At 36.4% G+C, this 23,698-nt stretch overlaps 1 protein-coding gene across 2 annotated transcripts; it reads left to right on the top strand.

The window, feature by feature from the left end:
• Positions 1-264: 264 nt before the first annotated feature.
• On the top strand, positions 265-21,450 carry LOC125818565 (histone acetyltransferase HAC1-like). Of its 2 annotated transcripts, XM_049498056.1 has the most exons (18): positions 265-433; positions 1,803-2,115; positions 3,380-3,503; positions 3,620-3,899; positions 4,003-4,515; positions 4,685-5,119; positions 5,263-6,389; positions 7,468-7,764; positions 8,534-8,812; positions 10,168-10,296; positions 15,185-15,385; positions 15,484-15,626; positions 15,729-16,041; positions 16,582-16,721; positions 18,063-18,141; positions 18,234-18,626; positions 19,563-19,780; positions 20,947-21,450. In XM_049498056.1, the coding sequence occupies exons 2-18, from the start codon at positions 1,925-1,927 to the stop codon at positions 21,059-21,061; spliced, it is 4,977 nt and encodes a 1,658-aa protein (XP_049354013.1). In that variant the 5' UTR covers positions 265-433; positions 1,803-1,924; the 3' UTR covers positions 21,062-21,450. The 2 variants fall into 2 exon arrangements, with proteins under 2 accessions (XP_049354013.1, XP_049354012.1); XM_049498055.1 differs by lacking the exons at positions 265-433; positions 1,803-2,115 and having other exon boundaries at positions 3,405-3,503; positions 5,269-6,389.
• The last annotated feature ends 2,248 nt before the right edge of the window (positions 21,451-23,698 follow it).

Raw genomic sequence — 23,698 nt, 5'->3', positions numbered from 1 at the left:
CAATACAAAAATAGTAATTCTATAATGACATACCAAATTATAACTTATGTCATCAATTATATACTCCTTTTGGTTTGACAAAAAAGATTTTGTTAAATTAAGTTATAACTAAATTTACTTTTTTTTTATAATTTATTTTAATTTTCATATTTTAATAGTATCCTATAAAACATTATTTTTTTTTGGTAATTTTTTTAAAACATCTATTTCCCAAAACTAATTCCAACATTTATATTAGTACTAAATTCAACCAATGAGACATGCAACTAAAATTACAATCTACCAATAGTCTTCCAAACCTCAACTTTTCGCCATCCCCGTAAAGTCCCTCTTTGTTCTGTATATCGTCTCGCTGTCTCTCACCGTCGCCGTAATAATCATCGTCGCCACCGCCGCCGGCGTAGCTCTATCATCCACCCACTCGATATCGAAGGTTCGACGGTTAACCCTATCTTCGTCTCCCAAAAATCTACTTGAATTTTCGTTGATTCTTCACAACTTCTGCAATTTCTGTCGGTACTGAAATTAGGGGAATTCCAGTGATTTTTGCAGGAATTTTGAAATTCAAAATGTAATGGAATGTTTTATATAGGGGTTTGGATTAAGCTTTCTTCAGTTCCTCTCTATGGAAGTGGCTTTTTCTTCCTATGTTCAAAATTGATTTTTAAAAAAAAAATTAATTAGGGCTTTTTATGCCCTCATTGAATTTGATTAAGAAAGCTATGTTTTTGTTGTGTTTTTAAGTTCATTTAGGGGTAAGGTTTGCCTGCACACTACTCTGCTCAGACCCACTTGGGTGATTATAGGTTCATGTATTAAGTCTGATAATTTTTTCATCTTTCATTTGGTTATTATAATAGTTTTAATTAGCTGAGCTTGTTTTTGCTTGTACCTTTTTTCCGCTCTGGCTCAAGAATTTCCCTGTTTTTCTTTGGATATATTGTTGTTGTAAGGTCGTGATCAGAGGATTGATCATTGACTATTTCTACTCTAGCTGTTGACTTGCCACAATATTCATAGTTTACCTGGATTTTGGAACGGCTGTACTTGGAAGCTCACATTGGCTGAGTTGTTTAAATTAGTTGAACAGTTGTGTCCAGCTTGAAACTTGAGGTGATATTGGGGCATGATCAAGCTTCTGCACCAATGTTTGGGCTTTACTGAAGCTCGGCTTTAGAGAGTTCCTTAGGGGCCTCTTTCTTGAGTATACACCTGTCGATTAAGTGATTATACCATCTTACTTCTTGGATTTGGTGAATGTAAATGATCATCAATTATGGTTAATGTAATCGTTGTTCAAACATGGCATCAGTTCCTTGGACTGTGTTTTGAACTGCATAAATAATATATTTTATTTTATATCCATGTCATACACAGTGATCTAAATTTAATTTGGTTACATCTCCTGTATCTCTCTTTTCCAGCTCCGGAATGGGCAACATGATCACTCACTGTCTTTTATTTGGAGTCAAGTGTAGTATTAATTGGTATTTTTTTTGTTCTTGTTCAATTTATGCAATGTTGTCGCTCTTTTGAATTATGTGTAGAGTCTGTTTGTTTAGTGATGAAGTTAGTTGGCGTCCTGGTCACTGGGAATGTATTGCTGTTCATGTCCTTACCCTGTTGTTCAGATACACGAGAATTGGTTTTTGTTATTCTTTTTGCTTATCAGTTGCATCATGTTGTAGCTACTGTTTTTGCGAATTTCCTCCTTCAGATTGCAATTTCTCCTGGAATCTTTTAGATAATGTGATAAACTAGACAGACTCCCTTTTAAATCTTTGGTATTATTTCAACTGTAGGTTTTACAACATTCTCGAATTTGATTGAAAAGCTAATGATGTGTGGGATTCTCAATCATTTGAATGGGTACTGATAGTCCACTTATGAAGTATACCTTATCCAGAAAGATACAAGAAAAAAAATGAATTTTCAGCAAATGTCGGGGCAGATTTCAGGGCAGGTTCCAAATCAAAGTGGCACTTCTTTGCCTGGGCCACCCCAGCAGAATGGAAATCCTTCTCCTACACAGATGCAAAATCCAAGTGTTCATCGTACTATACCCAATATGGAGTCTGAGCTCGTGAGAGTTCGCAGATCTATTTCACGAAAGATGTAAGATATTATATTTCTTGTCTTTCTTCTTTTGATCTTAAAATCAACAAAGGAAGATTTTTTTTTTTTGAACTTGATCAACAAAGGAAGATATCATTTTTCCTTCTAAATAAAAAGGAAGATGTCTTATATATCTAGGCGTCCATTAGTATTTTCTTAAGGCAATTTATTTCTTCCTCAATCCTATTAGGGGGGGATGTGTGGAGTTGGATGGTGTAGACTCAGGCTGAGGTGAAGAGCTACTAATGACCAACTTTGTTTGCATTATTTTAACACATTTTTCTTTGATAACTAAGTCTACTTCAATGCTGAAAGAATTGTTGGTGGAGGTCATATGTGAAACTCAGAGGTTGGATACACATATTTTGCTCTTTAAGTTACTCCAGTACGATTATATGAAAAGCCAAGTCTTCTGCGCATTGATTTTTTAGGGAGGCAAAACGGACTGTTAAATTTTCGTTTGCTGGGTCCCTTGCCATTCTCTAGCTCATGTAAAGCACCGACTCTCTTGAAAGCTGCTTCAACAAGCTATTGTTCTGTTTTGATTGGGAAAGCTTATAAAAGTATTTTTAGTTAGGAATTTTAGAAAGGACTTCAACTTTGAAATACTAGAGTACGTAGTTGATAAATAGACACAACAATAGAATATGATGAACGAGAGTAGTTTGAGGTGTTTAGCTATTGCAAAATCTTGTGGTGGGGTTTGTAATCTGCTCTTTTATTACCAAACACTGATTGATTTTGGGAGGTTGTAACCCCTTAAGAGCTTAAGAAGTAAATCAATATTGACCTTACTTATTGTGGGGTAAGCCAACTTGGTGCATGAGATCTTCTGGTTTCTGCGGAATACATACCTTTGATCCCTCTATTTCTTTTGCAAACCATCTGAAAATGTATTTCTAGCAAGTAATAAATGTCCGGCATGGTATTTTAAGAACTTGAAACTGTCCTGCACATGAGAATAAACACTTTATGAATGCACAGGGATATGGTGTGTGAACGTATAAAGCTTCTTGGGTGCTTTTGACAACTTGAATTATGTTGTTTAATGAGCTTATTGGTTCATTATTTTCAGGTTCTCCATAATGTACTCTCTGTTCAATTGGTCCAAAAAGATGCTCTTGTTTTTGCATTGTTCATGATTCTTCTTCCAAACTTCCCAATTATTTGTTAAATCTCTTTTTCATGGAATTGATTCTTCCGCATTGCTTCTGAGTTAACTGATGATAGCTGATGCGAACCTTACAACTTTTCTATTGTCCAGCTATGATTATCTCATTCGGCGGCAGCAGCAGCAGCAGCAGCAAATCCAGGAGATGCAACATCAGAGGATTGTGGATCTAGTTAAACGCCTGGAGGAAAGCTTGTTTAAGAGTGCTTCGACAAAGGTTTACTGCTGTTCCATTTTTGTTTATTATTTAGTACGATGTAAAAAATTGTGCTATCATGGAAAGTCATTTATATTCATTTTGTGAATGATGCTTCATCTTTTTCATGCTTTTAGGAGGAGTATATGGATCTATCGACTCTGGAGAACCGATTACTTTCTGTGATTAAACGCCTTCCTCGGAATAATCATAGCCAACAATTCTCCCACATAAATTCATCTGCCTCCATTGGTACAATGATACCAACTCCAGGCATGCCTCGAAGTTTGAATGCGTCCCTTATTGGGACATCATCTGTCGACAGTTCTGTGACTGCCGGAAGTACTATTACATCCTCTGCAGTTAACTCTGGAAACTTTGTGCGGACAACCAATTTCCCCTCTGGCAGTATGCATGGTGTTTCATTTATTTATGCTGATGATATTACTTTTAGGCATTATTTCTTTCCAAATAATAAGATATTTACTTCACTCTGGTGTAACAGAACTCATCCTTGCAGGCCCCTTGGCAAATGGATATCAGCAGTCTACATCCAATTTCTCAATCAATTCTGGTGGGAACAACCTGGTACCATCCATGGGTGGACAAAGAATAACAAGCCAAATGATTCCCACTCCTGGGTTTAGTAATAGTGATAAGTCCAATAATAATACCAGTGCACAGTCTCACATCAATTTGGAATCATCTAATGGTGGTGCTGCCTTTTCTGGGGTTGATTCCACAACCGTGTCGCAGACACTACAACAAAAGCAAAATGTTTCTGGTCAAAACAGCCGTATACTGCATACACTTGGCAGCCATATGGGTGGTGGAATCAGGTCAGGATTGCAGAATAGATCCTATGTACAGTCAACTGCGCCTCTGAATGAGGGGCTTGGAATGATTGGGAACAATTTGCAGCATTTGAATGGTCCTGCAACCTCTGAGGGTTATACATCCGCTACCATGCATGGAGACTCCCCAAAGTCGCTACCTCAACATTTTGATGAACATCAGCGACCAGAAATGCAAGGTGACTCCTCAGCACAACACATACCTTTAAGCTAATTCCTGCAATACGCTACTTCCCATATTTTGATATGTTAGAAGTATTTCATTGTTTTGATAACAGGTGATAAATATGGTATTAGCAAACTGAAACTTAAGTGTCTGAAACTTGTATACTCCTGTGTCTTCTGCAGGCACAGTCATCAGTAGTCAGAGCTTGAGTGCTGTAGCCTTACAGTCCATGTCAAAAACAAACTCCCCTTTGATGAGCAATACGTCAAACTTGACTGCCTCTCTGCAGATGCCAAATGCAAAGGTTCAACCTGTCGTTCAATCGGAGAAGATGAACTTTCAGTCCCAGCATTATCTGGGAGATGCCCATTTATCTTCTCATCAGCCTCAACAATATCAACAGCAGCCTCAACAATTTCAGCATCAACATAAGTTTGCTCAACATTTATCCCAACAGAAGCTACAAAGTCAGCAGCAACAACTTGTGTTAAGGAGCAGTGCTGTTGGAGCTCAGCTGCCATCTAATCCTGGTACTCAAGTAAAATCGGAGCCTGAAAATCATGATGAAGCCTTGCAAAATCAGTTTCAACAGAAAACCTTTGGAGAGCAATCTAAAGGTAATCAATTGCTTCTCTAATTTAGCCAGCATCCATCTGTTCATTACTTTCTCAGTCTTCAGATCCAATGCAACAATGTTGCGTCCAAACTAGCTTATTGCTGATTCTTGGTTTAAGCCATCTCTCTAACAGCGTTTATGCAGGTGCAGTATTGCAGGGTGAACGGTATCCGAAATCTCAAGATGGGTCTCAGATACCAGGTAGCTTCTTTGAACCGAATGCTCAAGAGGAATTGCGTCAGAGAACTTCCACGCAAGAGGAAGCTCAGCCCAATAATTTATCTACAGGGGGATCTTTGGCCAGTCAATCTGTTGCTAATAGAATAGTTGAAACCAATAATTCGAGCAGTGCCATGCGCAGATCTGGTAATGTTCCTCGTGAACGGCAGTATGTTAATCAGCAGAGGTGGCTGTTGTTTTTGATTCATGCACGTCGATGTTCTGCTCCTGAAGGAAAATGCCCTGAAACCAATTGCATACATGCACAAAAACTATTGAGGCATATGGAAAGATGCAGTAAATTTGATTGCCGGTATCTTCGGTGCCCTGAAACAAAGGTTTTAATTAATCATTATAGGCAGTGCAAGAATGTAAACTGTCCCGTTTGCATTCCAGTCAAGAAATTTATGCAGACACAACATAAAGTTTTTGGTCGTCCTGGCTATATTTCTGATTTGACAAATTCCCTCAATGGTATTTGTAGAACCTATGATGCTGTTGAAACTGCTTCTAAGTTGACTGGCAACCCAAGTCCAGTGGCAGTTAAAACTCCAGAAGATTTGCAGCCTTCTCTTAAACGCATGAAGATAGAGCCATCTTCTCAACCTCATATCTTGGAAATTGAAAATTTTGTGCCTGTTTCGGCCTGTGAGTCTAATGTTTTGCAAGATACTCAGTTTGTTGAACAGAATGATGCTGTGGTAATGAAGGCTGAAGTCACTGAAGTACAGATGGAAGCTTTTGCAAATGCTGTGCAAGTTGGTCCTGGTAGTACTGATATAGCAAAGAATAATTTGGATGATAAATACACCCAAAGGCTTGCTTGTGATTCTCTTGCATCAAGTACTCCAGGTTGTCTTGTGAAGGAGGAAAATGGTAATACTGAGAAGGACATAGATCAGCCTAAACAGGAAAATACATCAGCGCCCTCTGAAAGTACAAGTGGATCCAAATCTGGGAAGCCTAAAATAAAGGGTGTCTCGATGATGGAGCTTTTTACCCCAGAGCAGGTCCGGGAACACATTAAAGGTCTGAGACAATGGATAGGCCAGGTCAGTCAAATATATTTCGGGCACACTACATTTTGGATATGTGCAGTTTGGTTGTTCAAGAAATTGTCATTTAAACGAGTGATTTTACTTTCTTTTCTTTATCTAGATAAGAACTTGATAACCAGTTAGTTAAAAATCCGATGTTCGGTAACCTTCCCTATGAAGAAGTGGCCTGAGTTGCTTAAAAGATTAAATAGAGAACATGTTTTCAGAAATTCTTTGTTCTTTTAGCATTTCTACACCTTGACCAAGTATTCTAAAGGTATGAGGCATACTGTGAAGTGAAATTTATATTTCTTTGATCTGAAATGATTCTTTCAATGTCAAGAGCATGCGGTTGCTTTCCTAACTGCTGGTCAGATCATTCATAATTTGTTGAAAGCACTCAAGGGTGTCGCCTAGTGGTCAATGAATCTGGAATAGACCATGGAAGACCAGGGTTCAAATCCTAGCAGAAGCCAAAAAATGCTTTCTTTATTTCTCTCTAAGCCTGACGAAGTTATGTGGTACTTGTACTGGTTGGAGATAGCAGGTGCCCGGTAGGTTAGTCGAGGAGCAGGCGCCAGGCAAGCTCCTCCATAACACCATTGTTATAAATATATATATTTTAAAATTAATAGTTTGTTTTCCTCTAGCTGAACTGCTGAAGTTGGAAGAAGAACAATGGGTAATTCGGGTAGTTATGTGTCTAATTATCTTTCTAGTCAGTAAGTGGCTAATAAGATCTGTCAGACCTTAGTAGTTGTCAAATGTCAAGTACTATTTCAAAGTTACCTGTTTCAAAAAAAAATGTCAAGTACTATAAGGCTTAACTAAGAGTTGCTGATGATAATGAAGTGCTATGCTATTTACAGGAAATGCACTATTTTAACTTCTTTCATGTAATCCTTCTACCATGTCGTGTAGACTCAATAAAACTGTTTACCGCTCATTTCTTTTTCTATTGATCCTCAGTGCATGTAGTTTGACAAGCGGCTGATTTGTTGCTATATATGGTCTTCATTTTGGTGACATGTTTGGTTTTATTTCTAATCTGTATGAGTAAACTTGTTCCTTTTTGTTCTGTTCTGCTTGACAGAGCAAAGCAAAAGCAGAAAAAAATCAAGCAATGGAGCATTCTATGAGTGAAAACTCTTGTCAGTTATGTGCAGTTGAGAAACTAAATTTTGAACCTCCACCCATATATTGTAGTCCATGTGGTGCTCGTATTAAACGTAATGCGATGTATTATACCATTGGAGCCGGTGATACACGACACTACTTTTGCATTCCATGTTATAATGAGGCCCGTGGAGACACCATTGTTGTTGATGGAACCAGCGTTCCAAAGGCGAGGATGGAGAAAAAGAGGAATGATGAGGAGACTGAAGAATGGGTATCTTTCTATACTCTTTGCATTTTATTTGACAAATATAGTATCTTATTTTCTTTTTATATAAGAGAGAGTTGAGGCTGAAGAAGACAGCAATCCGTCGACGTGCCTGCTTCAACAAGGGTATTTTTGGAAGAAGAAAAAAAAACAACTTTTTTGTTTCACTTAATTTTAAATATGTACAACTTTTCCAAAATTGCGGGACCTACTTTAGCTACACCCTTTAGTTTTAAATTCATGTCCTGTAGTTTTGAATGTTATTGATATTTGTTAAAATTTTGTAACTACTTCGAGTAAAAAATTGACGGTCGATGAAGGACATCCCAATGGCTTCCTTCACTTTAGGTTTGCGAGAAAAAAGAATGAGATGACTTACTACCACACACACACACACACACACACACATATAAAATTATTTTAGAGCAAAAATTTCAAATTATTTAATCAACACCACTTAAAATTTACCAATATTAGTAATTTTCTCGGTATTCATTTTACACTAAATATGATGATTTACTACCACACATATATACATATATATAGCTTATTTGAGATGGAAAATTTTAAATCATTTAACTAAAACCACTTAAAAATGTAAGTTTGTGAACAAATATTGGGCCTGTGCACAACACAGTTTTTCCTCAGTAGTTTACTGTAGAAATGGGGGTTTGGAAACTTGTATGGTCGATGCTTTTTGTCAATAACATCTTTCTTTTCTTCTAGTTTTAATTTTTATTGGTCCCGTTACATAAGTGGTTACTGCTTTGCGCAGTGGGTGCAATGTGATAAATGTGAAGCTTGGCAACATCAGATTTGTGCTTTATTTAATGGTAGAAGGAATGATGGCGGGCAAGCTGAATATACCTGTCCCAATTGCTACATAGCAGAAGTTGAAAGAGGTGAGCGCAAACCCTTACCACAAAGTGCTGTTCTTGTAGCAAAAGATCTGCCTCAAACAACTCTCAGCGATCACATTGAGAAACGATTAGCTAATAGTTTGAAGGAGGAACGGGAAAAAAGAGCAAAGCGTGAAGGAAAAGGTTATGATGAGGTAAGTCAATTGGCTTGACTTGTTAATGTTTTGCAGGATAAATGATTAATGCATTGAGACTTGATTCCTCTGATAAGTAAACAACAACATCAACTACTACTGCACTCAGTTCCAAACAAGTTGGGGTTGATTATGTGAATTCCGACCGACCATGTTTGTCCATTTAAATTAATCTCAGTCCAAAATTGCATTAATTAAATAAATAAAAAAGTTCTAGAAGTTCTCTCTATTTATAATGACATAAATTCTATGTTGGGGCTAAAACAGTTCTAGATAGCATGCCTAAACGTTCAATAAAACCTTATCACTTTATTTTTTGATTTGGTAAATAATTTTATTAGAAATTGGGGGAAACCCCAGTATACTTTATCACTTTATAACAAATGACTCCTAGAAAGCATAGGATCTAAAGTACACATACTTACATGGTTAAAACACATACCCAGCTAATTGATATCATTTATAGATCTTTTTGTTCCATTATGCTCTATCCTTAACGAAGTTTGCGTGGATTCCAAGGAATTGGAGGCCCTTTGAGGCTACTTTTCCATGTGATTTTAGGTCTTGCTTGTCCTTCTAAACACCTTCACCCACCACAGTTTCCGACTTACTGATTGGTGCATTTGAAGGTTGATGCCTTCACCAAATTATCTCAAGCAATTGTCTCATTTCATCCTTGATAGGTGCTAATAAGTATTTCCTACACTTTCTAACGAATGTGATCACTTTTAGTCTTTTTATAATCTTGTATGGTCATACATCCATCTTAGTATTTGGAATACAGTTTTTGTGGATGTGTTGAATTTAACAATTTTAACATTCAATCCATATAACATTACTGTGCTTATCACTGTTCGATAGAACTTACCTTTTACTTTGGTAAGCATCCTTATCACATAACATTCAGTTAAACCTCTCCATTTCAACCATGGAGGGTAGTCGTATTATATAAAAATTAATAGGCCCAGACATCCACAATCAAGGTCTGATTCTTTCTGTGGATGCTGCTTTTGTCACTTTAACCTGTATTGTTGTTATAGTCCAGTTGATTAGGGCCAGTCTTCTAGAGGGAGAAATTAGAAATTAAAGTTCTAGGGTGCTGATCTGCAGCTACAAGTGTCGGAGATGTTTGTAAGTGAATTTGCATCTCCTCTGTAGCTCATGGAGTTTGAGCTATTATTAGTGAACAAGTCAACTGTTGTCAGCCTTTTCTCCATCAATGCTTCTTTCTCATTGGGAAAAAATATCATCTTTAGCTTTTTCTAACTTCTGTTTCTGCATTTAGTATTTGGCAGTGGTGTTAACAAGTTCACTTGTGCCTCCCTAATTTTGCTCCTACTTATATTTGTTTGCAGGTTCCTGGAGCAGAAGGACTTGTTGTAAGAATTGTGTCATCAGTGGACAAAAAGTTAGAAGTCAAACCACGGTTTCTTGAGATATTTCAGGAAGAGAACTATCCGCTGGAGTTCCCGTATAAATCAAAGGTACCTTCAACCAGAACTGAATCATGCTCATGAATGTCAATTCGGGTTTAATGATTTGAATGAATGTCACATATCTTTATCTGGCACTATGATACTGAGAATTAGTTGCAGGAGTATCTCGATAACTTTTATTCTGAAAAGGTAAGATGATTTTAAAGAAAATAAGCAACAAAGGATGTGCTGTAGCAGCCGGTACACTATTTACAGAAGAAAAAACAGCAAATCATGCCTGTTTTTATTTAATTTCCTAGTCTTTTAGGGATTGTATCACCTGCATAACTGATTCAACATTATTCACATGTTCCAATCTACACCATGAGCGAAACAAATAAATACACATTTAAACTTCATGTTTACTATAGAATCAGCAGAATCGTTGAAACATCCACTGTTTCTCTGTCCAAATAGTTCACCAAATGATGCTGGGCCCTTGATCCTATGCCTATGCTTGTTCTTCCTTTGACCATTTCTGTTCCAGAATCTCAGCAACTCACTTGTTGAACTAGGCATGACTCAATGCTGACCAGTAATATTCCGAAAAAATCTGTCACAGTTGGGTGGTAAGTTTGCAGTGCAATCCATATAGGAGGCATTTATTGCATTGAGCTAGAGGTTTTTTTTGTATATTGTCATTAGTAAGATAAGCTTCTTTGCTCACAATTCAAGTGAACAAGTTACCTTGAGAGGAGCTTTATAATTCCAGATTTGCTTCCAAGGCCAAGGCTTTTCTAGATTCACTTCTCCTGTGAGATCTCTGTAGCAAGAAGACACTGTAAACATTCCTTTGCTGTTGAGCAACCATCTGATGGCATCTTCCGCGTCACTGAGATTTGATTGGTTGAAAAGTTCAACAGCACTGTTAGCCTCATTGCTCGTTGAGATTCCTTCTGGAGCTGATATTCCTTCCTATTCTCTTATTGTCTGCCAAAGAAGCTGAATTATTTGCTGCCAGTAAAAAATGAACAAATCAGGGAACTGGCTCTTCAGTTGCTCAGTTCCATTTGACTTATCCTTCCAGAAGGAGATCTTCACTTCATTGTCCACCTTGAACCCTATTTTAGACTTAAAACAGGGTCAATGGGTTCTAATGTCTTCCTAAATTAAAACACCTAAGGCAGCTTTAACTCTCTAGTACGCCATTGCTCCTCTGCTCCATATTTGTTCTTAATCGCACCAACCCAATGGGCATCTACTTCTGAGTACATCTCCTTAACCACTTCCTCCACAGGCTTTTATTCTGAAGTCTGAGATTTTTTTTTTTTTTTAAGAGAGGCATGATTCCCTCGTAAGAACATTCGATTTTACGAAAGTAAATGTCCTTGTTCAGTTGTCCTTATATTATGGTCAAGAAGAATTTCCTCATTATCTTGTCAATTCTTTTCTTGAGCTTATCAGGTTTACAAAATAAAGGCATCACAGATGTCTGAAGTGAATCTAGCACACTGTTGACTAGTACCAGTCTCCCTCCCAATGATAGTTACTGCTTCTTTCAACTTGCTAACCTTCTTTCACATTTATGTAAAAACCCTTCCCATAGACTATCGGCTCTATGCTTGGCCCCTAAAGGTAATCCAAAATAGAAGCTTTTTCTCCCGTTAATAACAAGATGCCTAAGTTGATCAACCTTTGCATCACACAATTACCAATGTATCATCTGCATACAATAATGTGAAACATCCAATAGATTCTGACTGCTATGGTTGACTTTGAAATCTCTTATCCTGCCAATTTACATATGCAACAATCAACATTCTACTATAACCTTCCATCACCAATAGGAATAAGAAAGGAGAAATAGGATCTCCTTGTTGCAATCCTCTTAGAGCTGCAAAAGAATCTACTGATGTCCCATTAACAAGAACAGAATAACTGACTGTGCTGATGTCAAAGAAAATCCACTTGATCTCCATTTTACCCCAAATCCTTGTGCATGTTGATTAGGCGTTCCCTCTACTTCCATCAATCTCTCTGTATTTGGCGTTATCTCTACTTCCATCAGTAAATTAGCTCTGACCAACAAGTCTTCTTCCTGAATATTATCATTTTCCACTGCATTATCCAATTGTGCACCTTGTGGAAGGAGTTTGTTTCCTATTTCCCAGACTTCCATAGTTGCTTTTGTTCCATTCCCTCAGTCTTCCTTGCAGAAGGTTAGATGTTTTAGGGTCCATCTAGAGCTTGGTTTAGCACTGGAAACACCATAACCTCTTTATTCTTTTTGGTAAGTATGGCTTTTCAGTACTACCTAAGTACCGACTGAAATACAAATGTTACTAGTGTCAAAAAAAGTTGTAATTTTTTCGACAAGATATAGTCTGTTGTTCCGTTATACAAAGGAATCCACCAAACATTAATAAACAAATCCCTCAACTTCCAACATCAAATTTTCAAACTTGAAGTAGGTTCTGCTCCTTACTAGTCACGTCATAGAAGTTGTATAGGAGCATGTCCTTGTTTCCTAATAGAATTACAAGAAAACGATTTTCTATATATGGAAAAGGCTCAAAAATACCCCAGAACTATTGAAAATTAGATGACTTATACCCTTTGTTAAGTTTTGGGATCAATTTTACCCATGTTGTCTATTTTTGGGACCACATCTACCCTTATGTCTAGCAACGAAACAATTCAGAGCTCTCAGTGCTTGAGTTATTGTCTAATTCTATTTTTGGTCCTTGTGTTAATGAGCTGATCATATAACCTTTAATTAAATAAAATGTGCAATTTTAGTCCTTCAACCTCATTTGATGTTAACACCGTTAACTTCTTATTCTGTCTATATCCCCTTCAATGGAGACTACTTTCGTAGTTGTGAAAGAGATGCAGCATACTACTTAAGAGTCTCAGAGTTTACGCTTCATAAATTCCTTGTAGTTAACTTAGCTATGACAATATAATCAGTCAAGTCAAAGAATAAGGAAGAATTGTAATGTGCGAATAACTTTTGTGCCAAGTTCCACTGGACAGTAGCATAATTAATAACAACATTCTTAAAACAAGACTAGTTTTTACTATTACCAGTAGTTCAACTTATGTGATTTTATTTACAATCTTACTTTAACGTTGATTTTCTTTCTTTTAGTACTAAATAGTTAAGCAGATGGTGCATCATCTGAAATAGATCTGTGTTGCAACTTACAATCTTCGGTTACTGGTTTTTACTGTTGAGAAAGACAGCTACTAATGTGATTAGTTTTGAGATAATTAGGTCTGCTTAACTGTTTTGTTCTCCATGATTTCATGTCTTCGATGCAAGAAAGACGAAACTGCAAATGAGGATAAACTCTAATTAGCCTACCGCTAAATGTGTTCCACTGAAGTGGTTAACAAAAGAATTTAAAAGTTGACGTGTTAGCTTCAAGTTAGGTTAAAGGACTAAAACTACACACTTTATTTAATGAAAGGTTAAATGTGCTATATCAATTGAAATAGTAGATGCCAAAAATCGGAATTAGGCAATAACTCAGGGACTAAAACTACATCTTCCTATTTAATAATAAAAATAGTATCTAATAGTTATTTCTCTTTTAAAACATTTCACTCCATTGGTAAGTACTATATCAATTGAAATATATTACTCAGTAGATGCCAAAACGAAGGACCCGTTTGGCCATAGATTTCCCAAGTAAACTTTGGCAAAAAATTTGGCAAATAGTGTTTGTCCATACAATTTGTCATTATTTGGCAAATAATCCTAATTCCCAAATACTAGAAAAAACTAGTATTTGGGCCAAATCTCATTATTTGGGATACACCGAACTTTTATCTTTTACAAAAACACCCTCTATAGTAGTTGTTTGCGCTGTATTACATAATTTTTTACGTGAACACCAAAGTAGTGATGAAATATTCAATGAATATGAAAGTGATGATATGGTTGTTGATGAAAATGATGAACAATCGGCTCTGTCTACTTCACGATATATGGAATGATGCTTGTTGCACTCTCTCTAAACTACCACATTGCTCCAGTGTCATTGACAGTACTTGTTATTTCTTGCAACGAAGATCCAATTGACTTGTAATACAAACTTATGGTTAGTTTTGATAGTTCTTTAAATTTATGGGTATAAATCATATTTTTTCTAAAAAAGTGAAATATATTTCCCAAATACTATGGCCATACACGCGGTGAAATTTCAACCAAATTTTCACCCAAATAATATTTGCCAAAAATATTTGGAAATCTATGGCCAAATGCAAGCGAAATGATTTCAGAAAACAAAACTAAATTTTGTGATGACTTTTAACCGCAAAACCCTTTTGTGGCGATCCAATGACCACTAAAAGAGAGGGATGTTTTTGGCTGTTAGACATTAGGGTAGATCTGGTGCCCAAAATAGACGGCAGGGGTTAAATTGACCCCAAAACTTAACAAAGGGTAAAAGTGGTCTATTTTCAATAGTTCATGGGTATGTTTGACCCTTTACCGTTCTATATATAGAGATTAGGGCTGGTGTGCCATTAGAGAAAAGATGTTTCACATGCAAAAGTGATACCTTCATGGTCGTACATATTCATTTGCTTCATCTTCCATGACCCGAAATATTGTCTGAAAATTCCCTCCTGATCTTGAATAGCCTTCAATTTTTTTAATTTCCTCCATTTCCATCATGAAGAAGGTGTTCTTTGGGGGGACGTTTGATATCCTAGAAAGTATGGATCATAATTTGAGCATAGGAGGCCAAGTTTCAAAGCTTGTTTCTGAAATACGACTATTTACTGATTAATGACATGCCAAAAGGTAATGTTCAGACAATCTTATGTCTCAATATGTTTAAATCGTGGCATTATCTTCAGATAGGAGTCTTGTCTTTTATGTTCCACTTGCAATTTGGCGATAATTATTTGAGTTCTGGAATATGGACTGAAAAGTTGCTTTCTTCAGGTGTTATTGTTATTTCAGAGAATTGAAGGTGTGGAGGTGTGCCTCTTTGGCATGTATGTTCAAGAATTTGGATCTGAATGCGCACAGCCAAATCATCGCCGGGTTTATCTCTCGTATCTAGATTCTGTTAAATATTTCAGGCCAGAGATCAAAACAGTGTCTGGAGAGGCTCTCCGCACATTTGTGTACCATGAAATTTTGGTAATCTTTGTTCCCATCTTCCAATTGCTGATTCTAGATATTTTCTATTGGTTTGTATATTAATATATATATATATATGTATATATGTTTCCACTCAGATTGGATATCTAGAATATTGCAAAAAGCGTGGTTTCACGAGTTGTTATATTTGGGCTTGTCCTCCACTTAAGGGTGAAGATTATATATTATATTGCCATCCTGAAATTCAGAAGACCCCAAAATCTGACAAACTCAGAGAGTGGTGAGCTTAATAATGTTTTTTTTATATAGATTACCTACTGCTGTATGTAGGTGTATTTTCTCATATTTGTTATTAATTACACTAGTGTTTTTCATATTCCAGGTATTTATCAATGTTAAGAAAAGCTAAGGAGCAAAATATAGTTGTCGAGCTCACTAATTTATACAACCATTTCTTCATATCCACGGGCGAATGTAAAGCTAAAGTAACTGCAGCTCGTCTGCCTTATTTTGATGGTGACTATTGGCCTGGTGCTGCAGAGGATATGATTTATCAACTTCAGCAGGAAGAGGATGGGAGAAAGCAGCATAAAAAAGGAACTATAAGGAAGACCATAACAAAAAGAGCTCTGAAACAATCTGGTCAATTTGATCTTTCTGGGAATACATCTAAGGATCTGCTTCTAATGCAAAAAGTAATTTTGATTGCTAAACATCTCTGTCTACTCATTGTCCTTCTAGTTCCTATATATTGGCTAGTTGGTTGATTGATTTGCTGTTAATATGGGAGTTGTGGCTTGCAACTTCCGAGAAATTAAACTATGATTTAGTATTGTGCTCTAGAGTGAACTTTCTCTCCTTATTTCACCCAAAGGTTTGGCCATTAATGCAGTGGCTGAAAACCATGGGAGACCAGGATTCAAACCCTAGCAGTGACAAAAAGCTTGGTGATTTCTTCCTATCTGCATCTATGCCTTGGTGGGTAGAGTTACTCAAACCTGTACTGGTGCGAGGTCGCTGGCACTCGATGGAATAGTCGAGTGTGCGCAAAAGTTGGCATGGACACTATTATTTTAAAAAAAATTGTTGCACTCGTTTGTTATCTTAGTGTGTAGTGTTTTGTTTCTGTTTTGCTTTATTTTCCATTCTTCTTTATAAAAGCTGATGATCATACTGCCTGTCTCCATTAATCTGCACTTTTAACTCTGTCCATTTTCTTTTTAAACTTGCCACAGCTCGGTGAAACGATTTCTCCAATGAAGGAGGATTTTATTATGGTTCATTTACAGCATGCATGTACCCATTGTTGCGGTCTAATGGTTTCTGGAAATCGTTGGGAGTGCAAGCAATGCGAGAATTTTCAGCTTTGTGACAAGTATGGATCTCATCTCTCTATATGCTTAGAGTTGTAAAAATTTCCTGGTTGTTATAGAATCATGCTTTGTTGCAACATTGTATGTGGATCGGTAAAAATTTCATTTGTAGAAAATGAACTGTTTTTGTTTTTCCTCCACTCATGAAGAATGAATATAAGTCTTAGTTTAATGCCAAGTCCTTTAAAGGGATATATATCAGAGCTAGTACCAGCAACTCCAACTGTTTGTTTATGAATTTATTTATTTTATGAGATCTCAGAGGCAGCCAGAGTGTTCATATGAAGAAAGGTATACGAGGCTAGAAAAGACGCAGTACAACGTTCAAAGCGGGAAAGAGTATATAAACAAAGACAGGAATTAAATTTTTTAAAGCAACTAGCTTTGCCTGTCATTTGGTCATTCCTCTTTAGGCATTCGCAGAGCATATACGTCTTCTCATTTATGAGGCTTGGACTTCTACTCTTTGCAGTACAAGTCCTCATTAAATGAAACACCTCCACTTTCTCATCATTGGTGTGTTTCACCAGGACATATGAGTTAGAATATGTGGTTTTATTTGGTGGTTGTAGTGTCATTTGCCTCTTTTTGAGCATGTTGTCTTTTGCAATCTAGAAGCCAACCGATTGTTCATTGTATTGAACTGATTGCCCATTTCCGGATTCAAACAGAATGCCACAGAAAATATATTTTAGCAGATCCATTGAAGGAATTGAATAGATCCCCTTCTCAACAATCCATCTCTTGGCAGAGAATAAAAAAAAACCCCTTGCTGGTGTTGGGGTGAGGGTGGGGGTGCTGTCTAGCTAGCAGAACTTCACGGACCAATTTTTGGTTGTGGTGTTGAGACACTATCCTTCCCCCCTCTCTCAACCACCTTCCTTTTCCCCTTCCGGTGAAAGATAGTGTATAATTAATATATTTACTGATTGAAGTGGAAAATTTTGATGCTGAGAAGGTAGAGAATATAGAATAAAATCTTTTCCAACAGAGCATCTATAAAGACCCAATATACCGATTTGTCCCATAAAAAGTATGTTATGCGAAGAAGCTTAGTATTTTGCTGCGCCGTCCCCGTGGTAGATTTAGTTCATATGGTTTCCGAGTCTTTATATTGTGTGTTTTTTGATGTAGCTATTAGAGAGATGGCATATTGATCAATAAATTAACCTGGGGAATTTTTAGGATCCCAAAGAAAGAACAGAAAGGATGCATTGCATTTTGTTTTTGTTATACTCTTTTTGGTGTATGAAAATATTCGTAAGAGATACCATTTGAGAGAGAGTTTCTTATTCCCTAGTGTTTTTCCTTATAACATTTGGCCTTTATTGGTACTGTTTCAGGTGTTATGAAATTGAGCAAAAACTTGAAGATAGAGAAAGACATCCTATTAATCAAAAGGACAAGCACACTCTTTATCAAGTAACTATTTCTCTTCCCTCCCCCCTTCCCCGCCCAAAGTTGGAACTTGTATTGTGTTTCCATGATTAAGATATTTCAATGAAATTTTCCAGTGTGAAATCAAGGAGGTACCTCATGACACGAAGGATGAAGATGAAATTCTCGAGAGTGAGTTTTTTGATACAAGACAGGCATTTTTGAGCCTTTGTCAGGGAAATCATTACCAATATGATACCCTCAGGCGTGCTAAACATTCCTCGATGATGGTCCTTTACCATCTTCATAATCCCACAGCACCAGCATTCGTGACAACTTGCAACATTTGTTACCTTGATATAGAAGCTGGTCAAGGCTGGCGATGTGAAGTTTGCGCAGATTATGATGTTTGCAATGCTTGTTACCAGAAAGATGGTGGGATTGATCATCCTCATAAGTTGACTAAGCATCCGTCCTTGGCTGAGCGTGATGCACAGAATAAAGAAGCTAGGCAACTACGAGTTTCACAGGTGCATTCTCGGCCCTTAATGTAATTTGTGGTTTTGTGCCTGCTTCCTACGTTTAGTCTTTGAAGTCCTCTATACAACTTTTCGGTCAGTTCTAGATCCCTTGCACCTCACTGTGTTCTTTGGGAGTTTTTTCATCCTCTTTGAATCACCATATGTTAGTTGTAGTCCACTGCAGCTTCTAAATGCTACACCTTTTCTTTCTCAGAAAAATTCCTATGACCATTCTCCACAAAATATTTTTTCTGGATGAATAAATATTATTTTCATAGTTGACGCACCAAGATGGTATCAAAAGTAAGAACATTGTAGTGATGTTGCTTGATGACTGATGAGCATAACCTGTCAATTTATCCCAATTATGTCATCAAAAGGGATTTAACTTCTTTCATTAAAAGTTGTAATGTAAAAATAAAAGTGATCTTGTATTCTTATGTATATCTTGACATTATGTAATATTATTCTATTTCCACAAAATAGCCCCAAAAGAGTCTAATTGTTCAATTCTCCAAGTAGCTCTTTTGATAAGTAAATATAATTTTATTCGATATGATAAGAAATGGATCTTGGGCTTTTATCAATCCAAAAGCTAGCTCCTACATTGTGAAATGCCAATAATCATATAAGGAAATCAATCCCTTCTAAGTTATATTTGACAACTTCTATTCTTTTCCAAAATCTCCTTGGAAGTTTTTTGATTGAACATCTTAAAATTCATATGAAATAGAAAAGTATTAGATGCTGTTCTCTATCCTAATGGAAAAGATAAAGAGAACAATGATTTAATGATACCTTGCAGTTCAACTATCATCTGTGGTATAGATGGTTCTGTTTATATATAAATGAAAATTCTTTTTACTCGATTATGTTTTCTTTCATTTTATTAAAAATATATACTAGATGTGAGATCTGACATGATTTCTCCCCTCAACTCTACAGCTTAAGAAGATGCTTGAGCTTCTGGTGCATGCTTCTCAGTGTCGCTTTCCTCATTGTCCATATGTGAACTGTCGCAAAGTTAAGGGGCTTTTCCGCCATGGTATACAGTGTAAAATACGAGTTTCTGGAGGTTGTGTTCTCTGTAAGAAGATGTGGTATCTCCTTCAATTGCATGCTCGTGCATGCAAGGTATCTGAATGTCATGTTCCGCGATGCAGGTTTGTTGGCTAATGCTTCCTTAGATATCTGTGATCTGTTAGAATATTAATGTATATAGTCTCACGTGGAAAAGGATTATTATGAATAACTATAATATAGATACACATCCTAATAATGTCTCGTGTCTTTACTTCTCACATGGTAGAAGAGCCTTGGTGAGAGAATATCATTGTGCAAAAATACCAGCCTCTTCCTAGAAAGAAAATTAGTCACCACAATTTTCTGGTGACCCAAGTGGTTGTCCGCATTAATGCAACTTACTAACTTGCGAAAAATAATACTACTATTACGATGCTTTGAAAGCTCTGACAGCAAAGCCCAGTTAGCTCCTCCAACACCAGACACCTCTCGCTCTCTGGCCCTGGCAACAACAGTTTCCGGCGGCGCTTCTGATCCACGTACTGAGCACGTGATGAGTTCTCCGCCAACTTTAGCTTCTGATTCTTGGGGTGCGCTTGGTGATTTCGACCTAAACCCATCTTTTCTCAAGCAGTTCTGACAACCAGATTTACAGACCTTCCCCTTTTTTGTGCAGTTTCGGGCAACAACCTTCCCAGTAATATTTTGCGATTATTTGCTTAGTACTCTCTTCAATCCAATCATGTCTCTTAGATTCGATACTTCTAGTTCCAAAAATATGGGAGTTGGAAATTGAAGTGTTATGATTACTTCAGATTTCTTAATGGCATGTTCAAACTATTTAACTTGGGCTTCCTCGGATGAGTTGTAGTGCAAGGGTCGAGGTATTCAAGATTACTTAACCAAGAAGACTAGTGAGGTAGATGAAAAGGCCCGACCACAATAGGAGAAGGTTGACACTCAATTATGTAATCTCTTGTGGTGATCTATGGATTCCAAGTTGAATGCCCTTGGTTATTCCATTCCCAGACATGTTCAGTTTAAGAAAAGGCTTGCACTTTATACATTAATGAAATATCTCATTTTTATGATATCTCAGATGAGAAACTTACAATAAACAAGATATCTCTGAGGTCTTACCTAAATCTATTCTTGAGGAATCTATCGTTATTTCTACATCTCTAGTAACAATGCCACCACTCCTGACTTGTAATGAATCATGTTCTGCACCTATTGCATTGGCAGTTCTTACTTTTGAATATCAACTATCGATGTAAAGTTTGCTATCTTTTTACCCTTTATACAGAGATTTGAAAGAACATTTGCGGAGGATGCAGCAGCAGGCTGATTCTCGGCGGAGAGCTGCTGTCATGGAGATGATGAGGCAGCGTGCAGCAGAAGTTGCAGGTGGTTCTGGTTGAAGATATTGTACATACTTCAATAGGCATGGTGCTGAAGTGTTATTGGAGGTAGGACTATGGAAGCGTGGAATCATTGAACACACAAAATCTGCTTCATGCATACAGGGCGTATTCATCCATAAAAATATGCTCTCCCATGGGAAAAGAAATTGATCAGGTCTGGTTTATCATCACTCTAATGATTCCTTCAGTGGCACAGCTTTGGATTACTTCTATAATGATGGTTATAGAACCTAGCTGCTCTTGACAACCATTCCGTGGTAGTATAGAATGCCAACGAGCACCGCCTGCACGTGGCACATAGGTGATTCTTTGATTTCATTCTACCATAAGTAGCCATCATTTGATGGCAGATGTAATATAGCTTTCCTTATTTAACTTGAGCTTGCAGTGGGAAGGGAGGGAGAACTAGCCTTTTTGTTAAGTAAAAATTGTTTAGCTCCCTTCTACTCCATGAGTTCTCAAACTGGATTTTGATTCTGTGGATGTTTCTCTTATATTTATAATCTATATAATATGATAAATATATTTAAAGATGATAAGAGTTACAAGTAGCTAATATATATTGCTTCTGTTTTGCAAGCAGAAAATGTCTACTACATGTGTAACTATTTACTTATGTTTTTCCTTTTAAGAAACAACCATAATTCCTCCTCAGCTTGACCAACAAAATTGTATTTATATTAGTGTACAGCCACTAGACTTGAAATGAGTGTCTTATGAAGTTCTACTCATGTTCCTCTTAAACAAGCAAAAAATGAAATGTTCAAATACTCCACTCTATGTGAATGTGCAATATTGACAGTATTTACTTACTATTATCACTCGCAACCGCATCTACCCTTTCCATCATTATAACTATATTCATTTCCATCATTATAATTATATTCACTAAAGCTGCAATCGCTATCACTGCCTCCCACCTCCACTATCTCTGTCAATTACTACCATTACTATGGTATACCAGCATTACAACTAGCATCACAACCAACTGTCTCAAATATATCCTCAACCACTATTATTAATATTGTCAACTACCAATATTAATCAACTTTATCGGTACAATCATAACCATCACTATCAACTCTCACCATTACGCTAATCACTACGACATCAACCATCTCCATCATCATGACTATTACCACCATCAATACTAGTCACTAACACCAATCATTACCACTATCACTATTATAAACCATCTCATAATCACTAGCATAGTTTTATTATGTTTTAATCAAATGCTAATAATTTTATTTTTTAAAATTTATATTTGTTAATATTCAATTACTTTTTAATTTGAATTGTATATTTATATGTACAAATAAATAAATTATGCATATTTAGGTGTTGAAATCAAGTAGTCGTAAAGAGAACATCTTAAATATTCAGTGTTCAGATCTAAAGACAATATCTTAATCATTGAGATTCAAACATCTTACTCTTCATCATTAAAATAAATGAGGCCTAAATGTTATTCTTTCTGTTTCAATTTATGTGGCGCCGTTTGACTTGACAAAAGTAAAAAAAAGAAGTAAAACTTTCGAAAATGTGTGGTCTAAAACATTACTTGACCATTGGTGTGGGCATAACTTATCCCACTAAGAACAAAACATTAATTTTGAAGTAAGATTGTTTCTAACTATAGAAAGATGACATTCTTTTTTACAAACTAAAAAGAAAAATAGTGTCAAGGTAGGACTATGGACATGAGGAAGTGTTTTGACAGACAAACATGTTATGGTTGTGCTTCAAAGATACAAAATTCTATGGAAAGTGGTTTTCAGTCAGAAATATAGTAATGAAAGAAAACTTATTTCATAAGTGACATTTCATACCAAGCGTTTCCTTTTTCCTTTCACATGCACCCCAAAACCCCACTTCACCACCCTCAATCCCTATGTTGTTTGCCTAGATTATTAACAGTGTTTTTAGAATAATAATTTTTATTTATTTATCAAACACAAGTAAATAAATATAAAATTTACTTATTTTTTAGAATATATTTTCCTCCATACCAAACTCAAATGAACAATCCTATGTATTTCTACAAAATAAGATTTGGGAAAAATAACGTGTACAGAGAGATAGCGGAGTTGTTCTCGATAAATTGTACCAAATTCACATTTCACCATATGAGTAATTATTTTTCTCTTTGTTTCCCTTTTCCTCCTTAGCTCCTACAAAATTTGATTTCGATGGGTATAAAGCAAAGAAGCTTTATAGCACGGATTGCTCCATATTTATGATCTAATTTCAGTCAAGCATAAGTTTAGAGAATTGTTGCCTTTATACAGCGTAAGTATCATGAAAATTAAGTTATCAGGTATAAGTTATGCAGTGTTTTATTCACTCGACATAAATTTTATAGGAATAACTAGTGTCTCGTATGACATTACTTGTGGTTCTCAACTGAACTTTAACCATGATCCAGCATAAATTCTATAGGAATTATGCAGCATAACTTGTAGTATTATATTATGATACGAAAATATGAACTTAGGTTCAAGTACTTTCACAAGTATAGAAAGTAACAAGCAATAATGGGATGTTGAAATAATCTACAGCTACGTAAATACGCGACACTGACAGTATCGTCTTTTAGTAATGCCAGCGCCCTTTCACTTACCACTTCAACAA

Source organism: Solanum verrucosum, unplaced genomic scaffold (assembly GCF_900185275.1).
Source record: "Solanum verrucosum unplaced genomic scaffold, falcon-dt-bn FXZP01000252.1, whole genome shotgun sequence".
Classification (NCBI taxonomy): Eukaryota; Viridiplantae; Streptophyta; class Magnoliopsida; order Solanales; family Solanaceae; genus Solanum; species Solanum verrucosum.
Note: the sequence above shows the minus strand (reverse complement) of the source record. Positions and strands in the feature narration are given on the sequence as shown.